The 15,310-nt window shown below is 47.7% G+C and overlaps 5 protein-coding genes and 1 long non-coding RNA gene across 10 annotated transcripts in view; 5 read left to right on the top strand and 1 right to left on the bottom strand.

The window, feature by feature from the left end:
• Positions 1–56: 56 nt before the first annotated feature.
• LOC9648804 (ABC transporter F family member 3) lies at positions 57–3,383 on the top strand. Its single transcript, XM_024681332.1, has 19 exons — positions 57–277; positions 451–666; positions 726–918; positions 976–1,184; positions 1,243–1,365; positions 1,416–1,544; positions 1,593–1,694; positions 1,739–1,885; positions 1,942–2,004; positions 2,057–2,103; positions 2,157–2,216; positions 2,267–2,349; positions 2,399–2,493; positions 2,542–2,628; positions 2,690–2,777; positions 2,824–2,909; positions 2,969–3,031; positions 3,078–3,208; positions 3,259–3,383. The coding sequence occupies exons 1-18, from the start codon at positions 62–64 to the stop codon at positions 3,198–3,200; spliced, it is 2,130 nt and encodes a 709-aa protein (XP_024537100.1). The 5' UTR covers positions 57–61; the 3' UTR covers positions 3,201–3,208; positions 3,259–3,383.
• A 2,101-nt stretch (positions 3,384–5,484) lies between these two features.
• Positions 5,485–5,724, top strand: LOC9648803. Its single transcript, XR_002993107.1, has 3 exons — positions 5,485–5,533; positions 5,603–5,636; positions 5,686–5,724. It is a non-coding gene; the product is annotated as an uncharacterized LOC9648803 (long non-coding RNA).
• Positions 5,725–7,273: 1,549 nt separating this feature from the next.
• On the top strand, positions 7,274–8,977 carry LOC9648802. 3 transcript variants are annotated; one of them, XM_024681304.1, is made up of 7 exons: positions 7,274–7,376; positions 7,440–7,726; positions 7,782–7,811; positions 7,878–7,939; positions 7,998–8,298; positions 8,353–8,470; positions 8,523–8,977. In XM_024681304.1, exons 2-5 carry the CDS (start codon positions 7,463–7,465, stop codon positions 8,065–8,067), a joined length of 426 nt encoding a protein of 141 aa, XP_024537072.1. In that variant the 5' UTR covers positions 7,274–7,376; positions 7,440–7,462; the 3' UTR covers positions 8,068–8,298; positions 8,353–8,470; positions 8,523–8,977. The 3 variants fall into 3 exon arrangements, with proteins under 3 accessions (XP_024537072.1, XP_002976372.2, XP_024537071.1); XM_002976326.2 differs by having other exon boundaries at positions 7,782–7,939; positions 8,379–8,470; XM_024681303.1 differs by having other exon boundaries at positions 7,782–7,939.
• A 338-nt stretch (positions 8,978–9,315) lies between these two features.
• LOC9646535 (interferon-related developmental regulator 1) lies at positions 9,316–11,004 on the top strand. The gene is made up of 2 exons (XM_002976325.2): positions 9,316–10,561; positions 10,802–11,004. Exons 1-2 carry the CDS (start codon positions 9,316–9,318, stop codon positions 11,002–11,004), a joined length of 1,449 nt encoding a protein of 482 aa, XP_002976371.2.
• A 1,318-nt stretch (positions 11,005–12,322) lies between these two features.
• LOC9648801 (probable E3 ubiquitin-protein ligase XBOS32) lies at positions 12,323–14,822 on the bottom strand. The gene is made up of 10 exons (XM_002976185.2): positions 14,355–14,822; positions 14,222–14,281; positions 14,072–14,143; positions 13,811–14,004; positions 13,577–13,737; positions 13,465–13,523; positions 13,369–13,415; positions 13,171–13,314; positions 13,032–13,123; positions 12,323–12,978 (listed from the first exon to the last, which is right to left on the bottom strand). Exons 1-10 carry the CDS (start codon positions 14,529–14,531, stop codon positions 12,389–12,391), a joined length of 1,596 nt encoding a protein of 531 aa, XP_002976231.1. The 5' UTR covers positions 14,532–14,822; the 3' UTR covers positions 12,323–12,388.
• Positions 14,823–14,975: 153 nt separating this feature from the next.
• Positions 14,976–15,310, top strand: part of LOC9648800 — a 2,255-nt gene continuing 1,920 nt past the window's right edge. For 2 of the 3 annotated variants that reach the window (XM_024681290.1, XM_024681289.1), the window contains exon 1: positions 14,976–15,310. This exon is cut by the window's right edge and continues 1,355 nt beyond it. In XM_024681290.1, the coding sequence (XP_024537058.1) occupies positions 15,141–15,310 (170 nt within the window). In that variant the 5' untranslated portion in view covers positions 14,976–15,140. The other variant, XM_024681291.1, reaches the window with a different exon arrangement.

The following is a 15,310-nucleotide window of genomic DNA, read 5'->3' as shown; positions in this document are numbered from 1 at the left end:
TAAACTTAGCCTTTCTAACCTTTTATCCCCTTGATCTAAAATCTTTAGGGCTTTGGGAGTGATGGGGATAGACGGCAGCGTCAAGGGGGAGGTTTTGGCGCTCATTGGGAGGCGCATTCGCGACGCGGACGTCGATTCGATCATCGTCGACTACATCATCAATGTGCTCCAGGACGACACCTTCGATTTCGGCAAGTCGGGCGAGAATGCGTACGAGGCGCTCGGCCCGCTGCTCGTCGAGGCCGAGTGCGTGGCCGACGATGCTGAAGCGCGATGGGTATGTGCTTCTGCCCTGCTCCTAGGATCTAGAACGAGTGACAGAAATTGCGCAGCTAGAAATTTTATTAGGAAGAATGAATTGGAGAAGTTGTGAGTGTTGGAGTAAGTAGTCAAGGGATGGAATTTTTCATGTACTGATTATAGAATTTTTTTTGGTGCTTTGTGTTCCAGGTTTGCAAGAAGCTCGCTGAGAAATTCTACCGAGGAAGTATTGACGAGAACAAACTATCGGTGCGAAGTCTGGCTGCTCCGGTGCGCATGTCAGAGGGTCTCCGTAGCTCCGAGGCTGCGGGCACAGCACACCACGAGGATCTTCTCCCGCAAATCTCCGAGCGCGACCAGGCAAAGCTCGAGAGGAGGAGGAAAAAAGAAGAACGCCAGAGACGGGTTTGTGGCTTGTTTCTTCTTTCTTTTCTAGCACCTTTCATTTCTCTTGTGATAAACAGGCAGACTATGAAGCGCATGTTGCTGCAGCGGATGCCGCAGCTGCTGGGATGGCTGGTCTTTACGTAACTCACAACACGGACGGAGATGCCAGCGTACCGAAAGATATAAGGATGGAGAACTTTAGCATCTCTATGGGCGGAAGGGAGCTCATCAACAGTGCCTCTGTCACGCTTGCTTATGGTAGAAGATATGGTGAGCATTTTCGTTTCGTGTTCCATAGCTCGGATTGATTGAGTGGTGTGGCTTAAGGTCTTGTTGGGAGAAACGGGACCGGAAAAACCACGCTTCTCAAGCACATGGCAATGCATGCTATCGATGGACTACCAAAGAATTGTCAGATCTTACATGTCGAGCAAGAGGTGGTCGGAAGCTCTACGACAGTTCTGCAGTGCGTCTTGAGCACCGATATTGAACGTACCCAGTTGCTCGAAGAGGAGGCGAGCCTGGTTGATGCAAAGGTGCAAGTCAACAGTTTTAGCTCTTTTTTCTGTCTTATTGATTAATTGCTCTTCCCAGAAAAGTGCAAACGATACTTCAAGTTCCAAAGATGCAGCTTCTGAAAGGCTTGCTCAGATTTACAAGAGGCTGGAACAAATAGACGCTTACACGGCCGAATCTCGTGCCGCTTCTATATTAGCTGTAAGTAGGAATTCTTTTTCCAAATTCTCGGTCCTGAAAAACTGTTGCAGGGTTTGAGCTTTACGTCCGATATGCAAGTTCGAGAAACTAAGACTTTCTCTGGAGGCTGGCGCATGCGGATTGCGTTGGCAAGGGCATTGTTTATACAGCCCGACCTTCTACTGCTCGATGAACCCACGGTACGGTAACAGACTTATCTTGCTTTGTCTTAAAATCAATACCTGCAGAATCATTTGGACCTACACGCAGTATTGTGGTTAGAGACGTATCTTTTGAAGTGGCCAAAGACACTTATCGTTGTGTCGCATGCTCGAAACTTTCTCAATGCGGTATGTTTGAATATGTTTCGAAATCTATCGAGCTGGTAGCACAGGTGGTGACAGATATACTACATTTGCACGGGCAAAAGTTAGTCACTTACAAAGGAGATTATGACACGTTTGAGCGGACGCGCGCAGAACGTCTATCAAATCAACAGAAGGCACACGAATCGAATGAGCGTACTCGAGCGCACATCCAGGTTTGCCTTTCTTGACATTCATTTGACCGATTGTAACCGCTCGTGCCTATTTGCAGGCATTTGTGGACAAGTTTAGATACAACGCAAAACGTGCGTCGCTGGTTCAGTCAAGAATCAAAGTAAGCCCATGCCTTCGTCACGATTTTCTCTTATATTTGTGTGGATTTTTAGGCCTTGGATCGGATTGGATACGTGGATGCTGTTGTGAATGATCCAGAGTATGTTTTGTGCTCATTAAGTTTGCTTCTAATATGGTTTTCTTTTTTTCCAGCTACAAGTTTGAGTTCCCAACTCCAGACGATCGACCATCCGGCTCCATAATTAGCTTCAGGTAACTAATCTATGACTTGTGTTGTGTTTGACTTAAAAAATGTTCTACAGTGATGCGTCATTTGGATATCCAGGAGGTCCAGTCCTGTTTAGAAACCTGAACTTTGGCCTCGACTTGGACAGTCGCCTAGCTGGTAATGTTATCCCGCTGGTAACATTGGGCTCTAACGTTTGATATTTCAGTTGTTGGTGCTAATGGTATTGGGAAGTCAACACTGCTGAAGCTGATCTCTGGTGAATTGGAGCCTGTGTCTGGAACTGTCTTTCGGTCTCCAAAGGTACTCCTGGAAGATTTGTATAACCATTCTTAGGTGGCCATTGTCCAGGTGCGCATGGCTGTTTTTAGTCAGCACCATGTAGACGGCCTTGACCTTTCATCAACGCCTCTCCTCTACATGTCACGTTGTTTCCCTGTAAGTGTCCCTGCTACTCGTCTTGCGTGTGTTATCAGTTTATGACCGTTCATTGGTACAGGGTGCTCCAGAGCAGAAGATTCGCGCTCACTTGGGTTCGTTTGGTCTCTCGGGAAACCTGGCGCTTCAAGCCATGTATACTCTATCAGGTAACATTTGAAGTTCTTGTTTCCTTGACTAAAAGTTTTTATACAGGTGGGCAAAAGAGTCGTGTCGCTTTTGCAAAAATCACATTCAACAAACCACACATTCTTTTACTGGATGAGCCTTCGAATCACCTTGTAAGAATCTGCTATTGTCTTCCAACACTATCTTGATATTGCCGTTTGCATGCTTATAGGACCTTGACGCCGTGGAAGCACTCATACAAGGCCTAGCACTCTTTCAGGGAGGAGTTTTAATGGTAGGAGAACATTGTGTTTGTTTTTTCTAATGATTTTTTACAACAGGTGAGCCATGACGAGCACCTGATATCCGGAAGCGTGGACGAGCTCTGGGTTGTGACAGAAGGAAAAGTATCGCCATTTCACGGCTCGTTCCAGGACTACAAAAGGACCCTGCGTGTCGCGTGAACATAACGGTACGCTTTTCAGAGTTACGAAGGATTGTTTTCCCGATGAATTCTTTCAGTTCGTCAATAAGTTACAAATGTGGCTTCAAGTGGATGTCCCTCACAGACCGTAACCATGGAAGTTGAGGCAAGATGAATTCCAGTTTTTGAAAATGACAATGGAGGCCTCTCTTTTTTTCTTTTTTTTTTTCCAGCTCAACACAACGATCAAGCGCAAGATCGACCAATTTAGATTCTGTCCTCCTAACTCCAAAATCCGAGAAGTGGTTCTGTCAGGGACAAAAAGGACCTACTTAGGCTTGTCCAGCAACATTTGACTAGCATGAAATGTTTTGCTGATTGTCACAAGTCTCCAAGGACGTTTGCTGTTGGCGACCACGCTTATGTCCGTTTTTCACCTCGGGAGAAGCTAGGTTCAATTAAGTGGCAAAAATGCCAACCTCAACGAAGCTGCATGATGCCTTTCGGACTTGATTCCGCCTTCTGCAACAGTCCCGCTTCCAGCAGTCACAAGCAACTCTTGGCTCCAGAACGGATCCTACACCAATTACGGCATCAGGAAGTTCCTTGCTTCCTTGTTTGCTGGCAGGAAACTGATACATGGATCTCTCAAGCAGAGTTGGAGGCTCTATGTCCAGTGGGAGCTAGTTTTTCCATCTGACAGAGTCAAGGTGTACGCCAGATTCGTACACTGGCAGTATGGGGATATATAGCGGAGAGTAGTAGTTTTTTTTATTCCATTTCCTCTCTTCCTCTCTTTGTACCCTCTGTAGTGACCAATTGAAAAGGTGGTAGGGTTCGGGAATTAGGGCATATCGGCCATGGAGAGCAAGAAGCGCAACGCGGAGGAGGATGAGCATCCAACATCCAAGAGGAGGGAAGTTTCAATTTATAAGGTTGGCATGCTTTTGGTAGTCAATCATCCTGATAGCGCATACATACAGGAGCTTGGTGATGCGATTTTTTACGAAGATGCTACGCGTTTATCTTCCTTGGTGGTGATGTAGGGGATGCACGATGGCACCGCGGACATGAAGTAGGCTGGTCCGTGGTGATGACGATGGTTGTGGTCTGCTCGGGAGTGCCTAGAATACACGCAAGAAGTTCTCTCTGTTCTGTGTTGTCTACTGAATGCTTGTGTTGAGCTGTGGGACAATGACAAAAAGACTCCGTTCGCAGAGCATCTCTTGGATACACTCATACGTTTTTGCGGGGAGCTGCAACATCACTGTAGCGTATGTGCGATGTCTTTTCATGCTTCAAAATTTTGGCTGCCTCTGACGCTGTAATCAATCGCAGCACCCGCTGTGGGAGGCTTACAACTGGGTGCTGACGGTAATGTCTTTAGTTTATGTTGTGCTGCACTGACTTTTCTTGGTTCATTCAAGGCCATTGTAGGTACTATCCGTGGTTCCAGGTGCGAAGAAGTTTTGCGACTTCGACACCTGAGTGCTCACATGGAGCTCAAGGACTTAGGTACCTGTTGTCTACTTTTCTCCTGAAGTAAAAATCACTTTCTGCTTGGTAGTGAAGTATCTAAAGCGGTGCAAGCTGGACAAATGGTTGGGCGAATACAGGACGTCGTTTGTTCGCACTGGATTGGCGCTACAAGGTAATCAAGAAGTCTGCTGCTGCCTGTTGACTGGTGTTGACTAGCGCAGGCTTTGTTGACGTTGTCCACACACAAGCTGCAGCAGCTTCTTCACTGCCTGGGACGACAGATATGATCCGTCTCGCACAAGGTCTCGTTGAAGGTCCTTATGACAGGCAGCAAGGCTCGCCTCTTCGCCGTGTGCACGTGCACGAGTGGTTGCTTTTTCTGCAAAAGATTTTTCAGAATGGCGTTCAAGTTGACGACCATGAGATGGTCGTTCCGCCTCTGAATGTGAGTGTGATTTTGCATTCGACACTTGATAGATCTGACAAGTGTGTTATGAGCAGCTGATCCTGGACGTGCTTGAGACGCATTCAGGCATAGGCAGATCTCTGGAAGGGGATGTTTTCTGTGACATACTGTATTCTCTCAACATTGTTCAGCTGGCCAAAGTGTGTAGAGTTCTGTTTCGGACGGCCTTGAGTACAGGCAGTAGAAAAAGGGTTTGTTCCTTGTTTTTTTTCTTGTTCTCTCTCCCTTTCTGTTTTCTTATTTCGTGTGCAATGTAGATGTCGAAGGTACTACGAACCGCCAAGATACGCCTCGGACGTTCATGGCAAGGAGACGACCAGGAGGCGTTGGAGGAATTCAAACTGATGCGGCAGGACTTCTATAGTTCTGCCGATAGGATGTCTTTCGATCTGAAATACTCGAACACCTCCAGCGACAAAATGCAAACGGTAATCTGATATTTTCTCTTTCTAGTGTTGTTTATGTAAATGTTACTACAGGTGCTTCGCATTGTAAAGCTTTACATGATGATCGTCTTGAACATGGCCCGAGGTGAGTGCAGAATGCTTAGTGTTGTGTTAATCTTTCTTTGGCTTTGCAGAAGAGCCACGACACTTTCTGGACGAGGATGAGAAAACGAAGTGGCTGACCGGCTTGCTAGAGCAAACACAGCACGCAAACCTAGAGGACTCGTCTCTTAGAGTCGACTATGACAAAGTGGCTGCTGGAGCGATCAAATTGGGCCTGCTGCTCACGAAGAATCCAAAAGACTATAAGTACGGTGTTCCTCTTTAGAGCGGCTAAACGCGATTTGGCGGGATGGTCCTATTTCTGACTTCTTTTTTTCATTGGGATGATTGCATTCCCGGGGGAGACGTTGGGAAGTCGAGGGTGGACACAAAACTGGCGCAACCTCTCCAAGCGTGAGCCCTTAGGCCAGCACCTTCCACAGGAAGACGTTATGGACATGGCATGCGTCTTTGGAGTACAACTTAGTCCTTTACCATGATCTAGTATCCTATCCAGGGCTCGCAGTTGCATTCGGATGGAGAATACATCCTCACTGAGCCTCGCAAAAGTACATCATATGTTTCATCATGTCCATGAATGCTAAAGTAGCGGCCGATCAGTTCAAGCCATGGACATTTTCCGGTCCCGGCCTTTTGCACCCTTTTCCCCGTATAGCTCAAAAAGCTTTTCGACAACTGCATCTTATGGGAACCTGGTATCACCACGTCAATTGTTAGAAAAGAAAAACCACACAACCTTCAAAATCGGACAAACATTGAAGAAATCGAGCATTGAGAAATGATTAACACGCCACTTCAATCAGAAGCACACAAACAACAAAAGGGCCTAGGTAACAGAAACAAATTAATCCATGCAAATCAAGATCAGTGGACCTAGTTCGTAGGGCCTCCAGAGTGTCGTCCACAAGTGCATCCCCGTCAGTGTCTTGCCCATAGCTGTCCCGTAAAAAATCCAGCACCCCACCTTGTGCGGAGGACGCTTGAATCTCCGCTCGCCCACAACCACGCCATCAGTACCAGGGACTTTTCTGCTCGATTCCCGGATCACAGAATAAGCACGCTGGTGCTTGGTGCGGTGCTCAAGTTTCTTTGCAAGGCAGTGGAGGTGAATGGTGAAACCAACCTGTGCTTGAGAAGACATGACATATATTCTGCTTGAATCAGCTTGGGGATTTAGAGCAAACTCAGGAGAGCGTATCTATCAACTTAAGGAAGTGGCATTGATATATGGTGATGCGATTAGTGTAATGACACATAAGGCATGTGATGCCTTCTTCTGTGATATATTTTATGATTATATATACTCCCCATATTTTTTGCTCTTTTTTTTGAAAAAATTGTGCTTTTTGGGCTCAACAATCAAGTGCAAGATCGACCAATTTAGATTTGACCTCCGCAAAGGGGTTGTGTCAAGTACGAAGCACCAGCCTCGAGCATTGAAAATGCGCCATGGATTTTGGTTTAAGTACATAATATGTTATTTTATTATCAGACAGGTAAATGTAAAAGTGGACTGTTATACGAGTCCAATTAATAATTTTGATTCGCCCCAGGTTTTTTTTATAAAATGCCCTAATTTATGTTTTCGGGAGCATCGCCAGGTGAGCTCTTGCTCGGGAAATCGGGAAATCTCATAGATTCGGGATTTCTAGGTCTTGGCTCAATGCTGCAGCGCCTCGCTGGAGCACAGCTCCCGAGGGAGATCCGGGTAAAATATTTCTGGATGCATCTCTTGGATACGAAATCCAGGTCTCGATTCAAGGTAATGAAGTCTTGCGTGACAGGCTTTCCTTGGTTCTAATGGTGTTCTTCTTTGCCTTGCCAGTGTGAAGCACATCAGATTTTACGATGACGATGTGCACTTCTGGCAATGGTGGATCAGTTGGACAGCTGCGGCAGACGCTCATTAGTTCTCTCCGCCCGGTTCTTCGGGTAGCTCTGGCTCCTCGTTTTCTGCTGCGAGAACACAGCCATCTTCTTGGGATCTCATCACAATGCGTGCTCGGGACGCTCCCAAACAAATCCTGGGAAACAAAGCGCCGCTGTGATATGTTTGTGATCCACAAGGAATCAGTCGTGTGTCTCATGACTTTTATGACGTCTAGCCGGGAGGTATGTTAGAGCTTTCGGATTGATAGAGAGCGTAGTTAACTCTCTGAATTTTTAGACGCTTGTGGTGTCCGGGGCTACCGATGCTGTATGGAATGGCGAGCTTAGTCATCCTGATAGTACTTGCTTTAAACTGGCATTCCATGTTTTGCAGCGCTTTCAAGCTTGGACGAGAGACCTTGCTCTATGCTACGATCTGCCTGGCATTTCGAAGAGGTTTGTCACTTGCATTTCGGTTCTTGCTTCTTTTGTTGAGTGATTTGCTGTTCTGTAGGCTGGAGTATGACCTCGCGATGCAGGGTGGGGAATTAAAGAGAGAGCTTTGCAATGCCTCGTCACGCTAAACAAGAGCAAAACTCCTGGAACAAAAGGTGATGAGCCTTGACAACGAAGGAGAAAATTGTGAAGTTCTCTGAGGAATTTCTTGAGCTGGTGGATGCCGCCGATGCCACCACTCAATCTGAGATCTCAACTGAAGCGCTAAAGAAGCTGGCAGTGACTACTGCTGTCGAAGGTGCTCTGGATCCTACCGTTCTTCGGGCACATTTTTCTCTGAGCCTTGCTGCCGTTTAACAGTAAGCTTTTCACTTCTTTTCCTTTTTGTTTTTGCTAGAGATATGCTAATGCAGCTGCATGATGGATGGTCGGGAAGCAGCCATTGCAGCCGCACTTCTAGGAGATCCTGCTATATCAGAAAATTCATGGCAAGGGACTGGCATGATCGCAGAAGCGACACTTCACGCATATGTAAGTAACTGGGCTCTATTCCAAATGTTTCCTATGGAACTTTCATTCACAGGCTCACGGAAGTCTTTCGTTGAAGTCACTGCTTCAGCGCTGGAGATACGCCCGACCAAATTCTCCATGGAGAAGGAAGCGGACCTGGCAGAGGAAGGCAGCAATTGAGATTGTTCCGCCCCGTCTCGTGGCTTCGACACAGCAAAAGAAAGCAGCAGCGTCAACCGCGCCACCTCCGGTTCTCATGTTGGAGGCTCCTCCTCTCCGTGCTCCACTGGCGGTTGCAAGTTAAAGGTCCTGTATCACAGAAGCAGGGAATCGACGGCAGAACCAGTTCTCCAAGTTTTCAGGTGCCCTTTAAATCAGGAGGACCTGCTTAACGCGAGATCAAGTTTCTAAAGGTGTGCATTTTTTTCTACGCCTTGTTGTCCGTAGTAGGCATGCTCTCTCTTATCTTAGTTCCAGCCAGCGTTTCTTTAGTCGTCTCTGCGGCTTGTTCAACCACATCTTTGATTCCAGGGTTGTTTCCTTACCTGCTGGAGCATACCACTAGCTTGGTCCTTGGTTTCGCCAGCTTTGTCTTTCGTCCTCTGGGACGCGTCCGAAGCCAAGTCCTTGGCCTGCTCCATCTTTTCCTGAGCAGTGCCTTTCATATCCTGCATAGCAACACTCTCGGAATGAAACAAAAAACGGAGAATAAACAGGAAAAAAAAAACAATTAGAAAAAGTATTTACTTAACTGATTGTTTAAAATTAATTACCTTTTTATGACTTTTAAATTAAGGCTCCTTTTGCGAGTATAAAATATCGCAAAGAACTAGGGCGTGCTCATTCTTCCTGTCAGCAAAAGGGCGATGGAGTGCGTTAAGGTACGATCGTCAAAGAGAGTGTCAAAGAAGTGCAAGAGGCATGCCGAAGACAAGGATAACAAACTCAAACACCACGAGTGTGACACGGAGCATATGGACGACGATTCTTCATCCACACTCTCCGACTTGGAGGCAAGCCTGGATTCTTTGTACGAGAAGCGATCGAGCACCCGAGAGGCCGGCTTGAAGGGCATGATTGACGCTTTGGGGGCGAGGGTGATGACCCACTTCGTCGACGACAAGTATGAAACGTTGACTCATCAAATCCTATCGTCAATCAAGCAGAGTTCTTCGACAGAGGCTGTTCTTGCGGGGCGTGCTCTGGCCATGGTTTCCATCACCGCGGGAGCAGGGAAAGTGGCCGAGCACGTATTCGAGGCTAGCTTCCCTCATCTCTCCAGGAGTTCCAAGCTTGGACGCGATTCTGCCGCGAGGGTTTCAGCGATTGAGGCTCTCGGGATGTTAACTTTCGTTGGTGGCGTTGAGGCGTCCACAGAAAACGCAATGGAGGTCCTGTGGCAAATTGTCATCCACAAAGGCAGTGCTCACGCAGATCAAACTCTTGGTACGAGCAAACCCCCACCTCCAGTCAAGGCGGCCGCCATCACGGCTTGGAGTTTGCTGCTTTCTACGTTGAGCTCCAAGAGAGTCATGGCCCTCCAGCTCTCGAGTGTCGTGGGAGCTCTGTCCTCGTTGCTCGAGGATCCAGATCTAGGTGTTCGCAAGGCTGCCGGGGAAGCCATTGCTCTTCTCTGCGAACTTGGCGATATCCACCTCTTGCAGCAAGCTCTTGGCGAAGGTGAAACAACGAAGACGATGGCGATGGAGCTGCAGGTGGTGGATCAGATGAAAGCGCTGGCTGCCTCTTCCAGCCGGAAGGGCCAGACAAAGAAAGAAAGATCCGAGCAGAGAAGCAGCTTCAGGGACATGGTGGCGATTCTCGAAGGTGGTGCATGTCACGAGACTTGTCTCAAGCTCAAGCATGGTGACTCGCTCAAGATCAGTACGTGGAGCCAAACCGTGCAGCTCAATGCCTTCCGGAGGCTCCTGGGCGAAGGCTTTCAGAGGCACTTGCAAGAAAACAATCTCCTGCACGAAGTGTTCAACTTTGTTCCAAGTGATGCCGTGGTTTACAAGGGGACAACAAAACAGCAAAAGCACCATAACTGCATAGTGAGTAAAATGAAGACTCAACTCATGAACCAAAGAAGATGTGCCCTTGAGGCCAGTCGTAACTTCAGCTATGATAGCTTTGAAATATTCTAGTGCGTTCATAATTAATAAGATGTTTTAAACTTGAGAAAGAACCTCACACCATCACGCCATTTTCATATGGGAGAAACTTTCTGCTGGAAAAGAAGCCTCACTCTAGTACCTGAGATCGACAAGCTTGAAGGAGCCACTAGTGCTTGAGCGATTTCATTCGAATTATATTCTTTTGCTCACGCTGTCCGTCTGGTCCCTGGAATAGAGTCGTTAGTGGTGGAGGAGGCAAGCACGATGAAGGTTCTGTGGCAGATTGTCATCAGTGCTCACGTAGATCAAACTCTTGGTACGAGCAAACCCCATCACAGCTTGGAATTTGCTGCTTTCTACGCTGAGCTCCAAGAGAGTCATGGGCCTCCAGGTCTGGAGTGTCTTGGGAGCTTTGTCCTCGTGCTTAACGCCTTCTGAAGGCTCCCGGGCGAAGGCTTTCAGAGGCACTTGCAGGAAAAAGATCTCCTGCACGAAGTATTCAACTTACGGCAAAACAGCAAAAGTATCAGAAGAACTGCGTAGTGAGTAAAATGAAGACCCAACTCATGAACGTGTGCGCTTGAGGTCGAAAGTTTAAGGACGACAGACTTGAAATATGAGAGAGGAATGAAAATCTTTGTATTCAAGACTCTAAATGTACCAAACTTGAACGAATTAAAAGGAGTTCACGCTCGTGACTTTACATTGATCACTTGTCACTAAATAGTACTACAAAGATCTCAAAAAGTTACACGAAATCGTTACTCAAAACATCCCTCCCAAATACTTCTTTCAAGCGGTTTAGTTTTCAACTTGGCACTGTGCCTCGTTAATTATTCAACCGCATTTTTAGAACTTCTCTCTGGATCCGCCACGGGAGAAACTTTCTGCTCCTCATTCTGCAAGTGAGAGGAAAAAGAAGCCGACAAGCTTACTGATGCTCGAGTGACTCCACTCGAACCAATTATTTGCCTTCTTTGTTCGAGCGATTCGATTCTATGTTTTTATTGAGGCGCACTTTTGTAAAGAGAAGAAAGTGACTATATATCAAAACCTTGTTGTCAGAAAAGAATAAAAAATAATCCATGCAACTTACCGCAACCATCGCAACCACGGCTTGAAGGTTTTGAGTCGGAGTACTTGACCAGACTTCACAGGGCGGCGATCGAGCGGGAAGAGCTAGGGAGGGGATCGTCCCGGTGCAGGTTTGGACTCCTCATTCTTTTCCTGCGTGTTATACTTCTCTTTCATCTTCTCAACGCGTTCATCTTCAGTCTTTAGGTGGAGCTTGCGAGGCGATGGCACTTACTATGGTTGCATCTTTTCAGGTGGAAGCAAAGCCAGACAAACTTGCCAAACAAATCAGACTAGAAGGTCGGATTAGAAATGAAACATTGAGGAGGGGGCTTGCAGGGAAGAGGTGCTTGCTGGTGTTAGATGATGTCTGGAAATCTGGTGATCTTTTGGATCTGTTTGATGTTGTGCAGTGCCCTTCAATTGCCTTGGAGGAGTGGTCAATCTGAGCTGATGCTTGGATCAATGAATCTTCCAACTCTCTGCACTTGTCCTCGCAATGAATGGCAGACTTGGCAAACCCAATAACTTCGTTGACAGCTGAGCAGACTTACCCGTGGGATCAAGACTGGTGATTGCAAGCTCTGTGTTTTGCTCGAATAGATATGTAAACAGAGTGAATGATATACTTACGAATGTTTGGTGTTTAGCCAACACGTTTGCGCGTTCATGCTATAGTCAATGCGTGTCGATCGTCACTCCAAACCTTAACCCTAGAAATATTCCATTCAAATTTGATTTTTTGGCGCTAACTCGAGGCGGGCTTGGAGGAGCAATTGTGCTTTTGCTTCCACGCTACAAAATCCTGGAGCCAGCCTCTCTTGGGCGATTTCGATCGCAGAGCCGACTCGGACAAGGAGCGAGGAGTTGTAGCTCGATCTGGCGCTGGAGCTGAAGCTGGAATTTGAGCTTCTTCGTGAGATCCTCCCTCTAGCGACCACTCCGGATGGTGATCTCGGGTTTCTTGAGCCTCCGCCTGGTCTGGAGTAGCAAGAGCTGGATCATATTTACCGCAAGGGAGGTTCATAGTCGAGAATCCCGTGCACGTAACGCTCCTCCCGACTGGGGAGAGCGGCAAAACTCTGCTTCTCTTGTCCGCCCTGCAGGAGAACTCCGATGGAAATAGCGCTTCAGGCTCGTCCACCGTGCACGTTGTACAGAGGCCCAGTGCCGACGATCTCGTCAGGTCCTTGATAGGCGAAGCCGAAGGGAGCTTTCTGAAGGAGACGATGCCTTGCCGGCATAGCGGACACGGAACAGCTCCCGCTGGATCGGACATGCTCGTGCCGTTCGAGCAGAGATAGAGAGCACATCTTGTACAAAGTTCGTGTCCACATCCTGTAAGATATGGGAAGATACGTCAGGCTGCTCAGTAAAATCACCCAACCGACCTTCTGCAGCAACTGTGCAAATTTTCTCTAGACACACGGCACAGGAGTCCATTCCAGACGCTAGAATGCTCATGTCACCCAAGCCGCATTCTCTGGAGAGACACTTGTCAGGTGGAAACGAGATTTGAAACCTTCTTACCTTGCAATCTGTACGATGCTCATTAGAGGCGAAGTCAGGAACGGGGACAAACCAAGTGACTGCACTGGACATTGAGAGCGTGGTGCAAGCAATCCATCTAGCCAATGCCGGCCCCAGACCTGAGCAACCTGTTGTGGAATCCACCTGTGGAAGCTGTATCAGTATTCGTCTATCCAGATCCAACTTATCTTTGAGTACCCGTTGCAATTTATTGCCAGATGGTTAGCACCTCTCGCTAACAACATCTGCCAGAAACAAAAATTGCGTGAGCTACATAAACACGCCATAGCAAACCTGACAACAGTGTATGCTCCCTCCACAAGCTGCATAGTGCAAAGGACTGCTTCCCGCACCTGAGAGAAGCAAAAGAGTTTAAACACTCAAATTTTAATGAGGAAAGACTCACCTATCATGTCGACGGTCGTATCATACTGGAACGTAAGTGCCGAGACGTCGGCTCCCAAGTCCAGTAACAGATGCACACACTCTGCGTGCCCCTTCAAGGAAGCCATATGAAGACCTGTTACTCCTCCGTCAGCAGTCTTGTTGATAAGCTTGTGGAGAGAACTAGCAACACACCCAAGAGATTCGTTTTAAAGCAGTACGAAGCAAAAAAAAAAGAGAAAACTTTAGGCAGTACCTTCTCAAAGACGTCGTCTCTTCGCTTACACAATCGGGGCCCTGGTCTGGCACGGACAGATTTCTTCGTGGACCCCAAAAGCTTGGAGCACTTGGGACGTAGTCCGCGACCAAAAGCCTCAAGCATCGTGCATGGCCATTGAGTGCGGCAAAATGGAGTGCCGTCAACCCGTTAAGGTAGTCCCCTTTGTTTACCTGGAAAGCAAGATCGAGAGAAGAATCACGCCATTTAATTCAGTGGAGGAAGCAAAGTAACACTTACGTTTGCATTGTAGAGAATCAATGTCTGGACAACCTCCCAGTGACCATGCCGACATGATTGCATCAATGCGGTCTACTCCATTCATCAAAAACCACAAAGATCGAAAGGAATGAAGATTAGACACAAGAAAAAACAAAGGAAAAAATCTACCTGGCCGCAATATTTCCTGGTATCGACATCAACACCATGCTCCAGCAGCAAAGTTACGATCTAAATCGAGAGAAAAGGAACAAAATCCCGACCCAACATGAGGATTTAGATCGAATTCGCGAAAGAAACGAACCTCATTGTGACCCTGCATTGCCGCAAAGTGTAGCGGCGAGTTCCTGGCACCAAAAGTGGAGTACTTCGCAAGCCGGGGATTGCATTGGAGCAGCGCTTGCGCTTCCTCGAGGTCGCCATCGCGAGCCGCGGAGACTAACCTCTCCCCCGAGGCAGAACAGCCGAAAGAAATTCCCATGCTTGCCTCATAGGGAGGGGATCCTTACCCTAATAGCTGCTGCCGCGGCGGCTTCTAGCTCGAATCTAGCTCCAACGCTCTCATCTGCGCGAAATTCCCAATAAGAACAGCTTGGAGGCCGCGCGATCGATCTATCCGCGGCGCCTCGGATGGCCGCCAAGAAGCATCGCGATCGCGAGGAGGAAGAGGAGGAGGAGAAGAAGATGGAGCTCCTCCTAGTCCCCTGGAAATCGGCGACTCCACACATCTTGAGCCGCCATTACCTAGCCAAACAGATTCACCAAACAAAGAGCATTAATAAATTAAAGTGGTTCCTCTCTCGTGGCACGAAGCGAGAAAGCGTTAAAATTCCGGGAAGGAATCTCCAGGCGATGGCCTTATCTGCTGTCCCATTCCGGAACAAAACGAATCTTTTTGGTTCCTTCCCGAATGTCCATCCGACTGCTCGCGATCACTGTTTGTTCTTGTGTTTTTGCCATTCCTCTCTCTCTCTCTCTCTCTCTCTCTCTCGATAGAGCGACCGAGCGATCTCTCGATCGGCTCGGCGCTACCACAGCATCGATGCCGCATTCTAGCCGTCACAGGTTCTTCTCCAGCTAGCCGCGATCGATGGACGATATTTCGCTGTTCTTCCAGATTCTCCATGGCGATGATTCAAGAAACGCGCGTTCTTCGTCGTTGCTGCTGCTAGGACTACTGCTCTTCATCTGGAGCGGCTCTGGCCATGCCGCATTCTTATCAGGTATGCTAATCGCTCGTTCTTCTCTTCTTGCGATCAC

Source organism: Selaginella moellendorffii, unplaced genomic scaffold (assembly GCF_000143415.4).
Source record: "Selaginella moellendorffii unplaced genomic scaffold, v1.0 SELMOscaffold_30, whole genome shotgun sequence".
Classification (NCBI taxonomy): domain Eukaryota; kingdom Viridiplantae; phylum Streptophyta; class Lycopodiopsida; order Selaginellales; family Selaginellaceae; genus Selaginella; species Selaginella moellendorffii.
This window is presented reverse-complemented; position numbering and strand designations above follow the sequence as displayed.

Coding starts and splice junctions, on each gene's coding strand:
- LOC9646535 (XM_002976325.2), top strand. CDS start 9,316: ATGGAGTGCGTTAAGGTACGATCGTCAAAGAGAGTGTCAAAGAAGTGC. Junction 10,562..10,801: donor ATGTGCCCTTGAGGCCAGTC/GTAACTTCAGCT, acceptor TCCCTGGAATAG/AGTCGTTAGTGGTGGAGGAG.
- LOC9648804 (XM_024681332.1), top strand. CDS start 62: ATGGGGATAGACGGCAGCGTCAAGGGGGAGGTTTTGGCGCTCATTGGG. Junction 2,104..2,156: donor GCTGTTGTGAATGATCCAGA/GTATGTTTTGTG, acceptor CTTTTTTTCCAG/CTACAAGTTTGAGTTCCCAA. Junction 2,629..2,689: donor ACATGTCACGTTGTTTCCCT/GTAAGTGTCCCT, acceptor TCATTGGTACAG/GGTGCTCCAGAGCAGAAGAT.
- LOC9648802 (XM_002976326.2), top strand. CDS start 7,463: ATGACGATGTGCACTTCTGGCAATGGTGGATCAGTTGGACAGCTGCGG. Junction 7,727..7,781: donor TTATGACGTCTAGCCGGGAG/GTATGTTAGAGC, acceptor CTGAATTTTTAG/ACGCTTGTGGTGTCCGGGGC. Junction 7,940..7,997: donor CTGCCTGGCATTTCGAAGAG/GTTTGTCACTTG, acceptor GCTGTTCTGTAG/GCTGGAGTATGACCTCGCGA.
- LOC9648801 (XM_002976185.2), bottom strand. CDS start 14,531: ATGGGAATTTCTTTCGGCTGTTCTGCCTCGGGGGAGAGGTTAGTCTCC. Junction 14,144..14,221: donor CCAGGAAATATTGCGGCCAG/GTAGATTTTTTC, acceptor TGAATGGAGTAG/ACCGCATTGATGCAATCATG. Junction 13,524..13,576: donor TACGACCGTCGACATGATAG/GTGAGTCTTTCC, acceptor TGCTTCTCTCAG/GTGCGGGAAGCAGTCCTTTG.